We start from the raw sequence: 19,495 nt of genomic DNA, 5'->3' as shown, positions 1-19,495 counted from the left end.
TACTCATTGCCCCTTTACCAAGCATGTCCATCTGAGAAGAATGTCACTATGTCCCAGGAATGGTACAATTGAATTGTGAAAACTAGTTTTTAAAACGTAATTTGAGGCTATATGCTACCAGAATTTGGGCTCAATTAAGCACAGTGTGTTTTACAAATGCATGTTACATTCAGAGTACATGTGCCATATAACTCCGCATATAGGGCAGTTGCACTGTAGGACAGTCAACACCTACTAGCATTTTGCATTCAGGGCACAATGTGTTTTATCAGTCCCTCCAGGATGGAGCAATTCTGTGATTGCAGAATTCCCCGCATATTATGGGAAGGATTGACCCTTCACTGCCCTGTTATTACATAAAACTGTTCCATCTCCACATTACAAAAAGTGTGCAATTTCAACCAATCACTGCAATTTAACCACGTACAATTGTTCAATCAAGTCACACATTAACAACCTTTTTTTTGGTCAGAATTGCCGCTGCAAAATCAAGCATTTTTGCCCGTAGAGATCACAAAAAAAATGCAGCGAAATCCTGGAGGGACTGTTTTCTAACCACGTATTACATTCAGAATATGTGTCATATAACTCATCTAGCACATGGGGCTGTTGTACTGTAGGACGGTCAAGCTGTTTTGTTTGGCACTTATGATGACTAATGTTCTTAGGGCTATTTGCATACCCCACAAACAGGAATATTGTTTTACCTGAGCTGTGGGTAAGTGCTTTCTTGGCAATGTGCTGGGGGTCATCACTGCTACAGATGGATGAAGTCCCAGCCCCCTCTGATACCATTTGTAAAATCAACACAGAACAAGATCAAGAGACAACGCCGGGCGTTTGTTTTGTGATTATCCCTTGCAGCAGGTGTGGACCATATGCTGTGAGCAACACCATCACTGTTTCTCTCTCCACCTCTGACCTCTGACCTGCTAGACTTCTTCCTGCATCCGATGACGAAGAAGGCTTGCCTGGAATTCAAACAGAATATCTCTTTGTTTTTCTATTGTTTGACCTAACTAACTTATCAGTTCATTGGAGCAATATTCAGTTTGGATTCCAGTTCTTCTTTCTCATAGTAGCATAGCTAGAATTTTGCCGGTTATCAGTTATCGATGGATGGCTTATGCCTTACCAAGGAGAACCCTCTGTCACATTGACAGCTCCCAGTCCCTCCCCAGGCAATATTCATGCTTTCAATGCTAAAATAGCAGGTCACATAAACGCCACCTCTTCCCTTGTCTTATCCCTGTTTGTGGTTCTACTGGATCTGAAAACAAAGTATGTTAACATGGAGGGAATATACTTTAAATCTCCAGGCTGCTGTTGAGGGGGTGGTGGCACAAGTAGGGGCTAAACTCATATGTCAAAACAGGGTGAGATAAAATCCCAGAAATAGCAACAAATAGCAACTACACCGCCCCCTCCATCTCCATCCACTCTCTGACTCTGATTCCAGTCGTGTTGACAGTGCGGTATCAAGTATTGCTTCACTGTTCTCTTGTGATTGACATATTGATGATTACATCGGGGAAATAATAGACGGTTGGTGTTGGGGCGGGGAGCCTTGCTGGAGTGGGTGTAAGGTGTGTGTGTGACAGTGGAATGGAAACCATGACTACTCTAGAGTGGCTGACTGACTCACCTGCATACTTACACACTAACATGCCTACTCATCCCCTCAGGAATATGCCTCTGCTTCATGTGCTCAACTAATAGTGGTGGTGTGATGCCTCTTTGCTAGCTGGACATTGACTGGACACTGATGTATTGAATGGAAGTTGGGAAATGATGACTGTGATGGGAAATTATACTCAAGCCCATTAAGTCCTGTGAGAAGTCTCTGACTAACACTAACCACCTCCATCTACCTCCAGGTTTCTCATCATCCTCCCAGACTAACACTAACCACCTCCATCTACCTCCAGGTTTCTCATCATCCTCCCAGACTAACACTAACCACCTCCATCTACCTCCAGGTTTCTCATCATCCTCCCAGACTAACACTAACCACCTCCATCTACCTCCAGGTTTCTCATCATCCTCCCAGACTAACACTAACCACCTCCATCTACCTCCAGGTTTCTCATCATCCTCCCAGACTAACACTAACCACCTCCATCTACCTACAGGTTTCTCATCATCCTCCCAGACTAACACTAACCACCTCCATCTACCTCCAGGTTTCTCATCATCCTCCCAGACTAACACTAACCACCTCCATCTACCTCCAGGTTTCTCATCATCCTCCCAGACTAACACTAACCACCTCCATCTACCTCCAGGTTTCTCATCATCCTCCCAGACTAACACTAACCACCTCCATCTACCTCCAGGTTTCTCACCATCCTCCCAGACTAACACTAACCACCGCCATCTACCTCCAGGTTTCTCATCATCCTCCCAGACTAACACTAACCACCGCCATCTACCTCCAGGTTTCTCATCATCCTCCCAGACTAACACTAACCACCCCCATCTACCTCCAGGTTTCTCATCATCCTCCCAGACTAACACTAACCACCGCCATCTACCTCCAGGTTTCTCATCATCCTCCCAGACTAACACTAACCACCTCCATCTACCTCCAGGTTTCTCATCATCCTCCCAGACTAACACTAACCACCTCCATCTACCTCCAGGTTTCTCATCATCCTCCCAGACTAACACTAACCACCTCCATCTACCTCCAGGTTTCTCATCATCCTCCCAGACTAACACTAACCACCTCCATCTACCTCCAGGTTTCTCATCATCCTCCCAGACTAACACTAACCACCTCCATCTACCTCCAGGTTTCTCATCATCCTCCCAGACTAACACTAACCACCTCCATCTACCTCCAGGTTTCTCATCATCCTCCCAGACTAACACTAACCACCTCCATCTACCTCCAGGTTTCTCATCATCCTCCCAGACTAACACTAACCACCGCCATCTACCTCCAGGTTTCTCATCATCCTCCCAGACTAACACTAACCACCTCCATCTACCTCCAGGTTTCTCATCATCCTCCCAGACTAACACTAACCACCTCCATCTACCTCCAGGTTTCTCATCATCCTCCCAGACTAACACTAACCACCGCCATCTACCTCCAGGTTTCTCATCATCCTCCCAGACTAACACTAACCACCTCCATCTACCTCCAGGTTTCTCACATCCTCCCAGACTAACACTTCTACCTCCAGGTTTCTCATCATACTCCCAGACTAACACTAACCACCTCCATCTACCTCCAGGTTTCTCATCATCCTCCCAGACTAACACTAACCACCCCCATCTACCTCCAGGTTTCTCATCATCCTCCCAGACTAACACTAACCACCCCCATGTACCTCCAGGTTTCTCAACACCCTCCCTGTCATAACATAATGGTCTCCTCAGTCCTCAATGACATTTTCAAGATTTGTGCTGTAAAAAAAATCCTATTTATTTCTAAATGTAACCTGGGGATGGGTGTGGAGCAGTGGGGAACAGTCCAGCTGTAACAATAGATGGGAGTGGGGGTTCTTACTCGAAGTCGTTCCATGTGTGCTGATATTGCCTATATAGTGCACTACCTTTGACCAAGGCCCATAGGACTCAAAAGTAGTGAACTACCTAGATAATAGGGAGAATTGTGTACCATTTGGGATACAAACATGGATTGAGGTGTGATGAGCGCTGGACGGGGAGTGGGGTCAGGCATGCTGGAAATGGAGTCACCCCTCACCCATACTGTGCATAGTGATCTATCAGCATTAAATACACATGGAACAACTGACATATTTTTTTATGTTATTTTCAACGGTTGTCCACAAGGAATTCTACCACCCGTTTTGACATGAGCCAAGTTAATTTCCCTCTATTGAGTCTGTGCTTTAACGTTATAGACGCCAAAAGAGAAGAAGAATGATCAGACTTCACTATTGTTTTTTCAATGGTTCTTTATTTTCACTCCCTCCAATCTTCATACAAATCTGATCTCTTTGCCAAGCTTTATATAATGTATTCAGCGTTGTTCAGAGCCCTTCAAGGTTTTTGTGGTGGTTGATAGATATATTATGAAATAAAATGTCTCTGTGAGACTGGAACTGGAAATAAATTAGTATATGCATCTGCCATTTAGAAATTTTTCAAGTCAGATAGCTGATGATGCAACAGATGAGCTGAAACTTTCTCTTACACCAATTAAAATGTAACACCATCGAAAAAAAATAAAATACTCCCATGCAAGTTGTTCAACTTCCCACAGTTGAAAATACAAAATGTAATTTGAGAACCTGCTAAATTAATTGCTTGTTGAGGACATTAACTTTTTTTGAATCTGATGTGAACACACAGAGGAAGTGGACTGGCATGGAGTGGGCATTCTATAGCAGCTGTGAAGACACTCATTACCAGACCTCCACTGGTGACTCCCAGCGTACCAGCCTACCAGCCATCAGGTCCAAATTCCCCCTGAGGGCCTCCTCCAGGCCCACCCTGGAGACTGGGGCTCCTGCTGAGAATGCCTGCCTAGGATTCAGCAGTCTCCTCGCATTCCATGTAACTCTCAGAGCTGCTGTTCTCGCTGGGAACCTTGCTAAGATGTAGCGGGGCTAGCGAGGTTCTTGACCACCCCTCACCCACAATTTACAAGGGCATTACTTATTTGAGTTTCTGTCCTTGTGTTATGTTGAATCTGCAATTTAACCAAAGGTTAGGGGATTGCCATATCAAGTCATTATCTGGTAATCGGTGCCCAAAATTGGTTTATTTCAACTGGCTTCTATTGTCACTGGGAAATGTGGATGTTTTTGTCAGACGGACACAAACAATCCCATTGAAGGGCTGAAAGTGTATTACTTTTCCCAGTGTCAGGTTTGATCTGGGCTCGTGAAAGGTGAAAGCTCTCTTTTGAACCTGCCGTTCTAATAAAAAAAAAGGGAGGAAAATGACTCCCCTCTTCCCATTTCTATCACAACAGCAATTTTCCTGGGCTCATTCCGGCTGCCTTATGAAGAGATCCGGGACATTGTGCTGGAGGTGGACGAGGGGAGGCTGACCGAATCACTGATCCAGGTGAGTCCAACCTTCCGTCTGACCCCTGTGTGTGTATTTGTGTGTGTGCTGAGTGAAATTGTTATATTGACTGACGACAGTTCAACTATTTTAATTCCATTTAGTTTATTAAAATTCTGTGAGCTTGGTGTGCAGTTTCTGTTGAGATAAATGAGATCAAGCCTGAACTGTGCAATGTAGTACAGAGTTATCGTTTCCAACTATATAGTTTAGTGCAGAAAACATGGTCAATAACTACAATGACCATCATCCATTCCACACCCGCTTAAACTTGTCCGGTCTGTGCGGAGCAGAAACATAAACTGAGAGAAGAGAGAACGCGCGATCGAGAGGGATTGAAAAAGTTGCTACGTGAGCCTGAAAATACACGATGCAAGTGATTGATATTTTCTGTTTATCAGTCATTAAAGTATGCCTTATTTACTTTGAATAACTTCTAAAATAGGGATTTTGTCAGACAGCATAAGCAACAGCTCTATAGAGATCAGATGATGGCTTGGAATTAAATAAAACACATTTTTTATTAAAATAAAGTAATGTGAATAAATTATGATAAGCAGTAATGTCAGTCACTGTCATCATGGGACATGTATTAAGTGTTTTAATCTGTGTTGTTACAGCAGTCAACCCACATAAAGCATAGTGCATTAATGTAAAAAAAAAAAAAAAAAAAAAATTATCCAAACCTAAATCGAAAAATTTGATTATTTAAAAAGCACTAATTGCTCAGCACTATCGTGTGTGTGTGTGTGTGTGTGTGTGTGTGCATGTGGCCATATGTGTGTTTCAGAGGAGGCTGTTGGGAGGAGCTATAGGAGGACAGGCACATTGTAATAGCAGTCAGCCCCACCCCATTCTCCCAGACCATAGGGACCTTCCCATTCATAATGAATGGTATAGGACATGTCTTGGCAAAACTCTCTCCAACTCCACCCTCCTTTCCCCCACCCATGATTGATGATCTAGCTAGAGGCACCCTATTTAGACTTTGCTTCTGTGTTCCTTGTCTGGGAGAACGCAATAATTGCAAGTGGGGCGTCTGGTTTGAGGTAGAGATGCATCGGCTTGGCACAAAAGGCCCAATCTGCATTGACATCGCCTGCCCAATCTTTTATCGCTCTTGTCCTGCAGCCCATTTGCCTTTTGTGTCTTTCTGTCTAATGTGAAGTAGGAGGCGTATAGAAGGGGGATGAGTGAATTAAAAAGGAGCACATTTCTATGTAAGCTTGGCAGTCAAAGTCTCTGTGAGATTGATCACTAGTGAGTATCGGTCTTGTCTCCCCTGTGCGGTGAGCTGTCTCTCTGTCTTGACTGGAACACAAGTAGTCTGTCGCCCTTTCTCACTCAGCAAAATAGATAAATAACCTTGCAGATAGGTAGTGAAGACATACAGCACTTCTTCTTCTTCTTTGCTTCTTCTTTGCTCCAAGCCCCACCGCCACTTTGCCGAGGAACAGGGAATCTGTAACACGGTGACCTTTTTCCACATTCAGCCTTTCTGTTGAGGAGAGATGAATCTGTCAACAGAACAGCGGACATATACAATCCCATCGTCGTTCCCCATCCCTGTTCCACACACACACACATGGCCCGGGGGAAACGGACACCCCTTAATGTCCCCTCACTTGAACACTCGGTGCCTCATGCAGTCCTAAGTACCGCGATGGGAAGCGGTAATATCCCTTATTGGTTGTGTCGCTGGGCGGACTTGGGGAATGGAGTGGTGGCTTGGTGTGAAGAGGGTTGTTGGTAAGTGGTGAGGTCTGAGAGGATAGGCGCCGGGGGAGATATGGATGCAGGTTGATTCAGAGGGGGAAGAGAAAGACTCCCGCTGGGATGACACGGCCCTTAGTGTGGTCTCCCATCTCAACTCATCCCACTGATTAATCACATTATGCTGACTGCTCTCTGCCGCACGCCAATCACCATTTACACACACACATGGCTGCACACACACACACAGCCAGGCTAGGATGATAATGTGGATGCTGCTATGAGGTAGTGAGCGTGATGGTGATGTCATATAGACGGAAGGAGGGAGGCTTTGAGAGATGTGTTAGGTACAGAGAGTGGTTATCTGTGGAGAAGGATGGGTGTGAGAGGACAATTTCATTCTGCCTCTCGATTCGCCTCAAGCAAAGGTCAAAGGGTGAGAAGTGTGAGAAGAGCCTGATCTGGCCCTCCTTCAAACTGCGGTCAAGGAGGAGTCGGCCCCCAGGAGACGAGAGCAAGAGATGGGCGTGAGTGGCCTCACCGTCACCCCCTTCACCAAATTGACCGCAACAGAGAAATCAAGAAAATTGTATACGTAGATCAAGGGCCTCTGTAGTCCTCTCACGGTGACACCGATACTGTCCCTGCTCAATATGAACTAGGGATCCCAGGGAGCCATTCCCATTAGGCAGACTATTTATTGAAAATCCACTTCAGTTTGAAAGGGCACCTCTGCTACAGCTCTTTCAAGGAGGAATGTTGGATGTGGATGAATGGAATAAAAAAAGATGGATAGGTAAATAAATAGGAGGGAGTGAAGGAGGGCTCTTAATGTATATAAGACCTTATTCAATCACATAATCTTCCCGGCCCCATATCGTCATGTCTAATGCAATGATTTTTCAGCGAAACGTTGCCTTGACATATCCATCTGTACGATGTGTCAACCAGTCCGTGTGGAATACATATCGAAGTTAATTGGCTCTCCTTACTTTGCATTAGTAGCCATCAGCGCCCCCGGCTTATGATGTACAGGTCCCTCACCACCATTCATCCAGCACATCCATCCATAGGAATCTGCCTCTTCCATCTTATTAGCTTTACCTATGTCCTCACTCAGTACAGATTCCCTTCCCCTCAGTACAGATTCCCTTCCCCTCAGTACAGATTCCCTTCCCCTCAGTACAGATTCCCTTCCCCCTCAGTACAGATTCCCTTCCCCCTCAGTACAGATTCCCTTCCCCCTCAGTACAGATTCCCTTCCCCCTCAGTACAGATTCCCTTCCCCCTCAGTACAGATTCCCTTCCCCTCAGTACAGATTCCCCCCTCAGTACAGATTCCCTTCCCTCCCTTCCCCAGTACAGATTCCCTTCCCCCTCAGTACAGATTCCCTTCCCCCCAGTACAGATTCCCTTCCCCTCAGTACAGATTCCCCCCCAGTACAGATTCCCTTCCCCTCAGTACAGATTCCCTTCCCCCCAGTACAGATTCCCTTCCCCCCCGTACAGATTCCCTTCCCCTCAGTACAGATTCAGTACAGATTCCCTTCCCCCTCAGTACAGATTCCCTTCCCCCTCAGTACAGATTCCCTTCCCCCTCAGTACAGATTCCCTTCCCCCTCAGTACAGATTCCCTTCCCCCTCAGTACAGATTCCCTTCCCCCTCAGTACAGATTCCCTTCCCCCTCAGTACAGATTCCCTTCCCCCTCAGTACAGATTCCCTTCCCCCTCAGTACAGATTCCCTTCCCCCTCAGTACAGATTCCCTTCCCCTCAGTACAGATTCCCTTCTCCCCAGTACAGATTCCCTTCCCCTCAGTACAGATTCCCTTCTCCCCAGTACAGATTCCCTTCCCCTCAGTACAGATTCCCTTCTCCCCAGTACAGATTCCCTTCCCCTCAGTACAGATTCCCTTCCCCTCAGTACAGATTCCCTTCCCCTCAGTACAGATTCCCTTCCCCCTCAGTACAGATTCCCTTCCCCTCAGTACAGATTCCCTTCTCCCCAGTACAGATTCCCTTCCCCTCAGTACATATTCCCTTTTCCCCAGTACAGATTCCCTTCCCCTCAGTACAGATTCCCTTCCCCTCAGTACAGATTCCCTTCCCCTCAGTACAGATTCCCTTCCCCTCAGTACAGATTCCCTTCCCCCTCAGTACAGATTCCCTTCCCCCTCAGTACAGATTCCCTTCCCCCAGTACAGATCCCTTCCCCCTCAGTACAGATTCCCTTCCCTCAGTACAGATTCCCTTCCCCTCAGTACAGATTCCCTTCCCCCTCAGTACAGATTCCCTTCCCCTCAGTACAGATTCCCCCTTCCCCCTCAGTACAGATTCCCTTCCCCCTCAGTACAGATTCCCTTCCCCCTCAGTACAGATTCCCTTCCCCCAGTACAGATACAGATTCCCTTCCCCCTCAGTACAGATTCCCTTCCCCTCAGTCCCTTCAGTAGATTCCCCTCAGTTCCCTTCCCCCTCAGTACAGATTCCCTTCCCCTCAGTACAGATTCCCTTCCCCCTCAGTCCCTTCAGTAGATTCCCTTCTCCCCAGTACAGATTCCCTTGACCCTCAGTACAGATTCCCTTCCCCCCAGTACATATTCCCTCTGTGAATAATGTCCCTTTTCAGTCAGCTGCTAGTCTATGATCTTCTTCTGATTTTGGCTTTATTCAAGGTTGCAGAAAGTTCAGTTATGGATGTCAGCACCATTTCTTCATCGGCACGTACCCAGAATGACGTCAGAATACCCCTGCGTGTCGGCACAAAAGTCCCACCGTAACGATTAGATCAAAAGGTGGCAAAACAGTTCATTTATTTGTTATAAAAGTTTGCCCAGTAAAAAGTGGGAACGCGTTACAGCAAAACCGAGGCAAAGGTCTCCTTGAAAAGGCCGGCGGGCTGACAAAGGTCTCCTTCAATAGACCGGCGGGCTGACAAAGCCATTCAGTGCTGTTGTGAACCATGAACAGAGGAGGCTGTGAAAGAGACATGTGGAAGTGCATTGTCTGGGCAGGCTCATGCAATCCCAGTTGGGGGGAGGAGGGGGTCTGGTTCCATTGTGTTTGGCCTCTATGCCCCCCTCAAGTGCCTTTCAGCAACCCCCACCACCCCCGGACAGGGAAGACTGGCAGGTTCAGCATCGACTCCCATTGTCTGCACCGTGACAAGGCCACAACCTGAGGCCCTCAACTCGCACTCCCTGCCTCACTCTTTATTCAGCCCAAATAATAACAGTTCAGCCACGATTTAAAACACTGGTGCTCTGTTCAGCCTGGTTCAGGTGCATGATTCCCTCTGATGTAAATCACCGCACCAGTGGGATCAGGGGTTTCGTGGACTGGGAGATGGGCTCCAACTGCTACACTGACACACAGTAGGCTTAACTGGTAGTGATGCACCGATATGACATTTTTGTCCAATACCGATATTTTCCTTGCAAAAAAAACGATAACCAATATTTAACATTTTTGCAGCCTTTTAAGCATTCTAGTACAGCTCCATAGTTAACACACACATGGACACAGCTGTCTACAGCACTGCATCTCTGTGCAAGAGGCGTCACTACAGTCCCTGGTTCAAATCCAGGCTGTATCACATCCGGCCGTGATTAGGAGTTCCATAGTGCAGCACACAATTGGCCCAGTGTCGTCCGGGTTTGGCCGGGGTAGGCCGTCATTGTAAATAAGAATTTGTTCTTATCTGACTTGCCTAGTTAAATAAAGGTTACACACACTGACCAAAAATGTGTTTTGTTGGCATTTACATATGTCCTGTGGTGGAAAATCGGATCAAATACAACACATACCAGAACTTGTGAAATCAATCAGGCTTTAATACAAAAGTATAGCAAGCCGGAGTGGTCCGCGGAACACCCACCTTTTCCAGAGCCCTGGCTCCAGTATTTATCCACATATTGCATATGAGCCCATCCTACATGCAAATAAAGTTACATTCCAATCCGTGCATCCTGCTTGTTCAGCTGAATGACGCCCATACCTGCTTTCCATCAGATTATAATGATGACAAGACTCTTGCTTTGTTCCTGCACTGAGCTAAATGCATTATTTTGTTTGTGTATTATCTAGGATCAACAGAATATGTGTCTCCTCAGTTTCTAGCGTGTCCAGCTATACTAAAAATACTATACATTCCTCTATTTTACAGCCCTATGCTTTGGCTCTGCACTTCGCTCAATATGATACTATGTATGTGTGTCTTTATCTCAGAGCAACAGACTATGTGTCTTCTCTGTCATTCCTTCTGCATCTCTACGTCCTATAAAATGGGCGAACTATGTCTATTGGTCATCAGTTAGTCATTTGACTGACCCCCTCCTTTGTATATCCCTCTGGCCTTGGTATGTCCAGCTATCCTGGCAGCTATGTCACCTTCCCTTCATGTAGTCTGTTTTTAGTGTTCAGCTATTCTATATATCTTATGCATTTGTCTATGTGTTATATTTGCTCCCACAGTCCCCATTACCAGTAAAACATAATCAAAACCTATTTATTTCACTTACTTTCTGTGCTGTTTCGTTGTTCATTTGTTAAGTCATTTCATTCTCAACCAGGATTGCATCATACATGTCAAGCAGGGAAGTTTCATGCCTCTCCATGGCCTCTCATCCTTGGTGCACACTCACTGTGTCCGTTTCCATCTTGTCCAGCCTTTAATGTAACATTTGTCTGCATCGAAGTAGCGGTCCTTGTATATAGCATTGAGCATGGTGGCGACACTGTAAAGAGAGAATGCCACCAAATCGCTTCTTTACAGTCTGTGTGGGCAGTTGCTGGGGCAAACTGTAGTCAAGGGCAACCGTTTCATTCGCCAATGTGGGCAAGTAAAAACATCCACCTGGTTGGGAAAAGGGGCCATCTTCACTCCATAGACCCTCACACACTAACTACTAGCTAACTGGTTAGCTTAGCATTGGCAAAGTCAGAATGGGCATGCACACTCCACTCTTATGTGACATAATCAGTGGCGTTAGAATTAGGAATTAGAATACAAATACTCCACTGAACAAAATATAAATGCAACATGTTAAGTGTTTGTCCCATGTTTCATGAGCTGAAAAAAAATATCCCAGAAATGTTACATACGCACATAAAGCACATCACGTCTACTGCAGGCGCAGTTGATGAGCTTATTTCGCAGTTGTTCGAATGGAGCTAGCTAGTGTGTTCATGTTTCCAAGTTTCAAACGTGTTCAAAAATGCCATTGAAATGGCAGCAGCGGTATGACAACCAGAATATTCATGAGCATGCAATACGACTTTCCTCAGTACGAAATCCTCAATGGCCCACTGTGCTGTTGGACTAAGCATGTTCATGGAGCTGATATCGCTGGTCCAAATGTCAGTCATGAAGCTAACAGCAGTGACGCTATTACTGTGTAACTTCAGTAGGACAACATCAACAACATAAAAAAGTGTATCCGTGCTCGACCAGTCAACGAAAGCCAACATCACCCACAACAGAGAACGGTTGATTGTCAAGGGCAATGAATTCTTATCTTATCTTGGGGTTAATGGATTTCGCCTTTGAGTTGTCTCGCTGAAATGTTCTTACTCTTTCAAATGACTGCTCGACTTGTTGACTGCTCGATCAACACAGCAGACATTGTGGGCAAGGTTTTATTTTACGTGGTGTCAGTATGTCATGTACCTAAATTATATCCAAATATGTTCTCATCTATCTGTGTTATATAGGTCTACACGTCCAATGTTGGCATTTTTGGCTAATATCGTCCGATTCCGATATGTTCACCGATATATTATGCATCCCTATTAATTGGCATACTGGTGATATTGGGTTTAGTGCCCTTGTGCGGTTGGTGCCAACTGAGCACAAGAAGGCTAAACAATCCACAGATCATTAATTAGCCCCTTTCAGGCTGGGTTACTTACTGAGATAATACACTGCTAGCTACAACACAGTGGGTAGAATCATCGAGCTGTGAAAGCTCCTTTCCATGCTGGGTTACTTACTGAGATAATACACTGCTAGCTACAACACAGTGGGTAGAATCATAGAGCTGTGAAAGCTCCTTTCCATGCTGGGTTACTTACTGAGATAATAGACTGCTAGCTACAACACAGTGGGTAGAATCGTAGAGCTGTGAAAGCTCCTTTCCATGCTGGGTTTCTTACTGAGATAATACACTGCTAGCTACAACACAGTGGGTAGAATCATAGAGCTGTGAAAGCTCCTTTCCATGCTGGGTTACTTACTGAGATAATACACTGCTAGCTACAACACAGTGGGTAGAAACCTAGAGCTGTGAAAGCTCCTTTCCATGCTGGGTTACTTACTGAGATAATACACTGCTAGCTACAACACAGTGGGTAGAATCATAGAGCTGTGAAAGCTCCTTTCCATGCTGGGTTACTTACTGAGATAATACACTGCTAGCTACAACACAGTGGGTAGAATCATAGAGCTGTGAAAGCTCCTTTCCATGCTGGGTTACTTACTGAGATAATACACTGCTAGCTACAACACAGTGGGTAGAAACCTAGAGCTGTGAAAGCTCCTTTCCATGCCGGGTTACTTACTGGTTACTTACTGAGATAATACACTGCTAGCTACAACACAGTGGGTAGAATCATAGAGCTGTGAAAGCTCCTTTCCATGCTGGGTTACTTACTGAGATAATACACTGCTAGCTACAACACAGTGGGTAGAATCGTAGAGCTGTGAAAGCTCCTTTCCATGCTGGGTTTCTTACTGAGATAATACACTGCTAGCTACAACACAGTGGGTAGAATCATAGAGCTGTGAAAGCTCCTTTCCATGCTGGGTTACTTACTGAGATAATACACTGCTAGCTACAACACAGTGGGTAGAAACCTAGAGCTGTGAAAGCTCCTTTCCATGCCGGGTTACTTACTGAGATAATACACTGCTAGCTACAACACAGTGGGTAGAATCATAGAGCTGTGAAAGCTCCTTTCCATGCTGGGTTACTTACTGAGATAATACACTGCTAGCTACAACACAGTGGGTAGAAACATAGAGCTGTGAAAGCTCCTTTCCATGCTGGGTTACTTACATGCTGGGTTACTTACTGAGATAATACACTGCTAGCTACAACAGAGTGGGTAGAATCATAGAGCTGTGAAAGCTCCTTTCCATGCTGGGTTACTTACTGAGATAATACACTGCTAGCTACAACACAGTGGGTAGAAACCTAGAGCTGTGAAAGCTCCTTTCCATGCTGGGTTACTTACTGAGATAATACACTGCTAGCTACAACACAGTGGGTAGAATCATAGAGCTGTGAAAGCTCCTTTCCATGCTGGGTTACTTACTGAAATAATACACTGCTAGCTACAACACAGTGGGTAGAATCATAGAGCTGTGAAAGCTCCTTTCCATGCTGGGTTACTTACTGAGATAATACACTGCTAGCTACAACACAGTGGGTAGAAACCTAGAGCTGTGAAAGCTCCTTTCCATGCCGGGTTACTTACTGAGATAATACACTGCTAGCTACAACACAGTGGGTAGAATCATAGAGCTGTGAAAGCTCCTTTCCATGCTGGGTTACTTACTGAGATAATACACTGCTAGCTACAACACAGTGGGTAGAATCATAGAGCTGTGAAAGCTCCTTTCCATGCTGGGTTACTTACTGAGATAATACACTGCTAGCTACAACAGAGTGGGTAGAATCATAGAGCTGTGAAAGCTCCTTTCCATGCTGGGTTACTTACTGAGATAATACACTGCTAGCTACAACACAGTGGGTAGAAACCTAGAGCTGTGAAAGCTCCTTTCCATGCTGGGTTACTTACTGAGATAATACACTGCTAGCTACAACACAGTGGGTAGAATCATAGAGCTGTGAAAGCTCCTTTCCATGCTGGGTTACTTACTGAGATAATACACTGCTAGCTACAACACAGTGGGTAGAATCATAGAGCTGTGAAAGCTCCTTTCCATGCTGGGTTACTTACTGAGATAATACACTGCTAGCTACAACACAGTGGGTAGAATCATAGAGCTGTGAAAGCTCCTTTCCATGCTGGGTTACTTACTGAGATAATACACTGCTAGCTACAACACAGTGGGTAGAATCATAGAGCTGTGAAAGCTCCTTTCCATGCTGGGTTACTTACTGAGATAATACACTGCTAGCTACAACACAGACCTAGAACTGTGAATGCAGCACCACACAGCTAGACAAAAAGACACAGCTACAGCTGCTTTTTTATGCTGGCCATTTGAAGGGATTTGTTAGAGGATCTAGTTTTCCAAGATTTGGAAGACATTTCAAGGTCTCCTTAGATAATATAATTGACAGGCTTTAATAGGTTTTTAGGTTATTTTAGGGAGTTTACAAGTAAGTCAACCTTGTCTAATTTAAAACATCACGTTTGTAAACCCTCATGTTCTTCCGACTGGGCACACAATGGTTCCATGGATGACTGTTAGGAACCTCTTAGAGATCTCACATACATGAAGTCCTGTAATACCCCGCAGCGCTTGTAGTATTCTTTGAGGTCTTAATCAGTTTCCCTCCCTACATCATATGAACGCTAACCCACGGCCCCGGCTCCACTAGGTATAGTCCTTCAGGCAGAGAGGGGGAGTCTGTGATGTTTAATTGGCCTTCATTTCCAAATTAGTCATGTCACATCAATGCTTGTCATACTGTAGCACTGACCTGAGTGCATCAAAGCTAATGCATACACACAAAGAAATTGGAATAGCAGCAACAACAAAATAGAAGACCATGAATACACAATGCCAGATCTATGAACCCTTTGGGCTGTTGTGATTATTTTTCTGTGGCAATCATGAGGTATTTTCAAGCTGCTTATCCACAACCAAGGGCATAAATAGAGCCCAACCGATATATCGGTTCACTGATATTATCGGCTGATAATGGCCTTTTACCGCGATATCGGTGTCGGATCATAACCGATATTCAAGCAAGAGAATGATAAAAGGGAATTGTATGCTTATCTGAACACTTGCTACCATTTTCTTGACGTGTCATCAATTTCACAAGGATTAAAATCAAGCTTATTTATTGGACAATTGCTCATTTGGATGGCAATTTATGAGAATTCAGTGTGAAAAATGTATACTTTTTGATTGTCCCGGCGTGAAACAGTATATCGGCAGAAGTTTTGGTCAATTTTGTCCTGCAAAAAATTGAAATCTTATCGGACCTAAAAAAACGTATTGGTCGGACTCTAGCCGTAATAGCTAATAGAAAATGACTCAACTATTAGATTGGCTTGATGAGATCTTCATGGAGCCTTAGTCAGAGGACAGAGGGAGGGAAACATAGAACTTTCTAGATTTCTCAGGGAAGACTTTGGTGTCAATGGGGAAGGTTGGGCGTCTATCATCGACACATTTGCATCATTTTTAGTCAATCCCGTGGATGTTTTGATGTACTGTGACAACTGTGTGGCGCTAAGGCTCTCTCACTGACTCCACATTCAACATGAAAAGTGAACTGTCAGTGGCTCTTTTGAGCCCAGCTTAAGAAACTTCTGAGGACTTGGCTGCTAGAACTCCTGGTGATCTGTTATCTCTTCCACCAAGGCCTTAGCTGTCACTCACTCAGACTGGGGCCAGATAAAAATGCTAAATATTTACTCACTTTTGGTGTGTGTGTTTGTGTTTGTGCGAGCGGGACTGTGTTTTGTGTTTGTGTGCATGTGCTAGCGCACGTGTGTGTGTGGTAAAGCTCAGGCTCAATGGTTGATGCTGCCCGGGGAGGGATTTTTTTTGCAGAATATCAGAGTGGTTCCTTAATGTTTTAGGTTGGCCGATGTATTTAATATTACCCCATCTCCTGTTCAAAAGGAAAGGCTAATGACTACACGGCTCTGCTCGGCTTATTTAGTTGTAATTAATACATGTTGTGTGAAAATGCGCTACATTTCGAGAGTACGTATTAAGAGAAGAAAATTACTTTTGGATATTAAGGGAAATACCAAGGGTATTTTTATTGTGTTTAAGGCTTAACGGTTAACTATGGGCACATCATTTGAACGAAGTCATGGTAAATAGCAGACCTTGACTTTAACAGTGGGAGATATTGTGTACCCATGTAGCTCTCCAGTAATAACCATGGAATAGTTAGCATATTGAAACATACTGTGTTTATTTTGTACTTAGCTTTGTGTCACATATCCTACCATGTTTTGATTAACATTGGAGGATTTGTCTAAAAGGGATGCTTAGATACTGTGATCATGTTATGCAAAGCTGTTAAATACAGCTGTCGCACGCACGCACGCACGCACGCACGCACGCACGCACACACACACTGTTATCAAGGCCCTGAGTTAAATCCAAGGGTACTGAACGTACCAGTCGTTAAAACTGACGTGACACCTCCGTTTAGTCAATCTGAGTGTTGACAGAGTAGTCAAGAAACTCACACTACAACTCATTTCCTGTCTCTGACCCTTTACTTCCCCAGCTCTAGTCCTAGACTGCACCCCAATGACACACTAGTCCCTATGGGTCCTGGTCAAACGTAATGCACTATAGTAGATGGAAAAGGCTGCCATTCAAGACACATCCCTGCAGGTAGTGGTGTGTTCAGCCCACTGGCTCTTTTCATTTCCTTTACACTATCTATTACTGTGTTTGTCTGCTAGGAGTCTTGTGGTGGTCTGTAAGGCAAGACTTGTTTGCCTGGCCTTACCTTTGTCCTATAGTCCTTTAGGATGTTATATCTCTCACACTGTGCATCTGTCGATGTTTTGGACTCTAGAACATTTCATTAAAGTGACAATCAGCAATTGAAACAATAACAAGTGTACTCCCCACCCCTGTTCTGGTAAAAACTGAGGAATGGGGCTGGAGAAATGTAACCACTCTCAAATTCAAAGACAGAGCTATGGATGCAAAGACTGACCATCCTTGATGTCAAAATTATAGTTTTAACAATGTTTTAGGCTACATAGTGTCTGTTTACATTTACTTTGTTTACAAACATTGGAGTAAAACATGCTTACAGTATATTTTTGCTTTTGATGTGGTACGACAGTTGAACTAAGTCCATGAGTGAATTACAAGTTATATTCTTTGCACAATCATTGGGTACATATCATTAAAATAGATTTAGCAAATTGCTCGTTTAAGGGAATACAAGGAAGTGAGAGAGTTTTTTGAAAGACAAAGTGTAAGTGATGCATATCTTCTTGTTAAAGCGATATGCTTTCTGCTGTTTTGTTGTTTGCTCGACGTTAGATCTATCCTCTACGGCTTCCAGAAACACATTAAATACATTTTACAAACTGCATGTTGTGACATTTTTCTATGGTAATTAAAATGACATGTTTAAGTGAATGTCTCTCACAAGGCAGTAAGGCCCACGGCCACTATTAGTCACAATTACAAACTGAGAGCAGGTTTACTGCATGCCTTATTACATGCTGCAGGAGAAACACTTTGTAGATTAAGTGTATTCATGTCAATTATGGCAAGATGTGGCCGTTGAAAAATAAATAAATAAATAATAAATCATGCTCTTTGTGTGTGTGTTACTGCATCAGTACTCCACTACAAACCTCTTGTGTGTGGGCAGATTTTCTGTCTGGTTCTGAATTGTGATGTTTTTCCCTCTTCTTTTGGAGTCACCAATGTTCGCCATCAGTTTGCACTGACAGTTGTCACGCCCTTGTCGAAGTAATGTATGTTTGTCTTCATTTATTTGGTCAGGCCAGGGTGTGACATGGGTTATTGTGGTGCGTTTTTGTCATGGGGTTTTTGTGGGGTGTCTTGCATAGTCTATGGTTGCCTGAGGCGGTTCTCAATCAGAGTCAGGTGATTATCGTTGTCTCTGATTGGGAACCATATTTAGGCAGCCATATTCTTTGAGTGTTTCGTGGGTGATTGTTCCTGTCTCTGTGTTAGTTGTCACCAGATAGGCTGTATAGGTTTTCACGTTTCCGTTTGTTGTTTTTGTATCGTTCGTGTTTTTTTTCTTTATAAAAGATGTATCGAACTAACCACGCTGCATTTTGGTCCGACTCTCCTTCGACGGAAGAAAGCCGTTACAACAGTACTATATGTCCCCCCAGTCAAACATAAAGCCAGCTTTTCTTTAGTGTCCGACTCTATCGACAGGCTCCACCTAGGAGAGGAAATGTTCTAGTGTAATGTTCCCCGCTGGAATTTAGATTTCAAAGGAATGTGTTCTTACTCTTTACAGTCTCATTTAACCATTTCATTTGGTCAATATTATTGAAGAGTTGCTCTCCATTTTATACAGGAGGAATTTACATAGTGACGACCTGTATTGAAAACATGCATGTATGCCTGTGTACACACTTGCATCATATTACACACACACACACACACACACACACACACACACACACACACACACACACACACACACACACACACACACACACACACACACACACACACACACCGCTCAAGGGTGAAAGCTTAACTTTTCACTTTGATATGAGTTCTTAGCATCTACAGCTGAAGATTCTCACAAATATTTCAACTATTTCATTTGGTGGCTTTCTTCATAGGTGTAGTAGAACATAATGGTTGTGTAGTAGAACATAATGGTTGTGTAGTAGAACATAATGGTTGTGTGGTAGAACATAATGGTTGTGTGGTAGAACATACTGGTTGCGTGGTAGAACATACTGGTTGTGTGGTAGAATGTAATGGTTGTGTGGTAGAACGTAATGGTTGTGTAGTAGAATGTAATGGTTGTGTAGTAGAACATAATGTTTG

General features: G+C 44.2%; 1 protein-coding gene across 8 annotated transcripts in view; it reads left to right on the top strand.

Moving 5' to 3' along the window:
• Positions 1-19,495, top strand: part of diaph2 (diaphanous-related formin 2) — a 749,871-nt gene that overhangs the window by 402,123 nt on the left and 328,253 nt on the right. For all 8 annotated transcript variants that reach the window (XM_052512438.1, XM_052512437.1, XM_052512441.1 and 5 more), the window contains one exon: positions 4,952-5,046. In XM_052512438.1, the coding sequence (XP_052368398.1) occupies positions 4,952-5,046 (95 nt within the window). The remainder of the gene's footprint in view (positions 1-4,951; positions 5,047-19,495) is intronic.

This window comes from Oncorhynchus keta, chromosome 4, assembly GCF_023373465.1.
Source record: "Oncorhynchus keta strain PuntledgeMale-10-30-2019 chromosome 4, Oket_V2, whole genome shotgun sequence".
In the NCBI taxonomy this organism is placed as follows: Eukaryota; Metazoa; Chordata; class Actinopteri; order Salmoniformes; family Salmonidae; genus Oncorhynchus; species Oncorhynchus keta.
The sequence above is the reverse complement of the archived record's forward strand: the minus strand, read 5'-3'. Positions and strand labels throughout refer to the sequence as shown.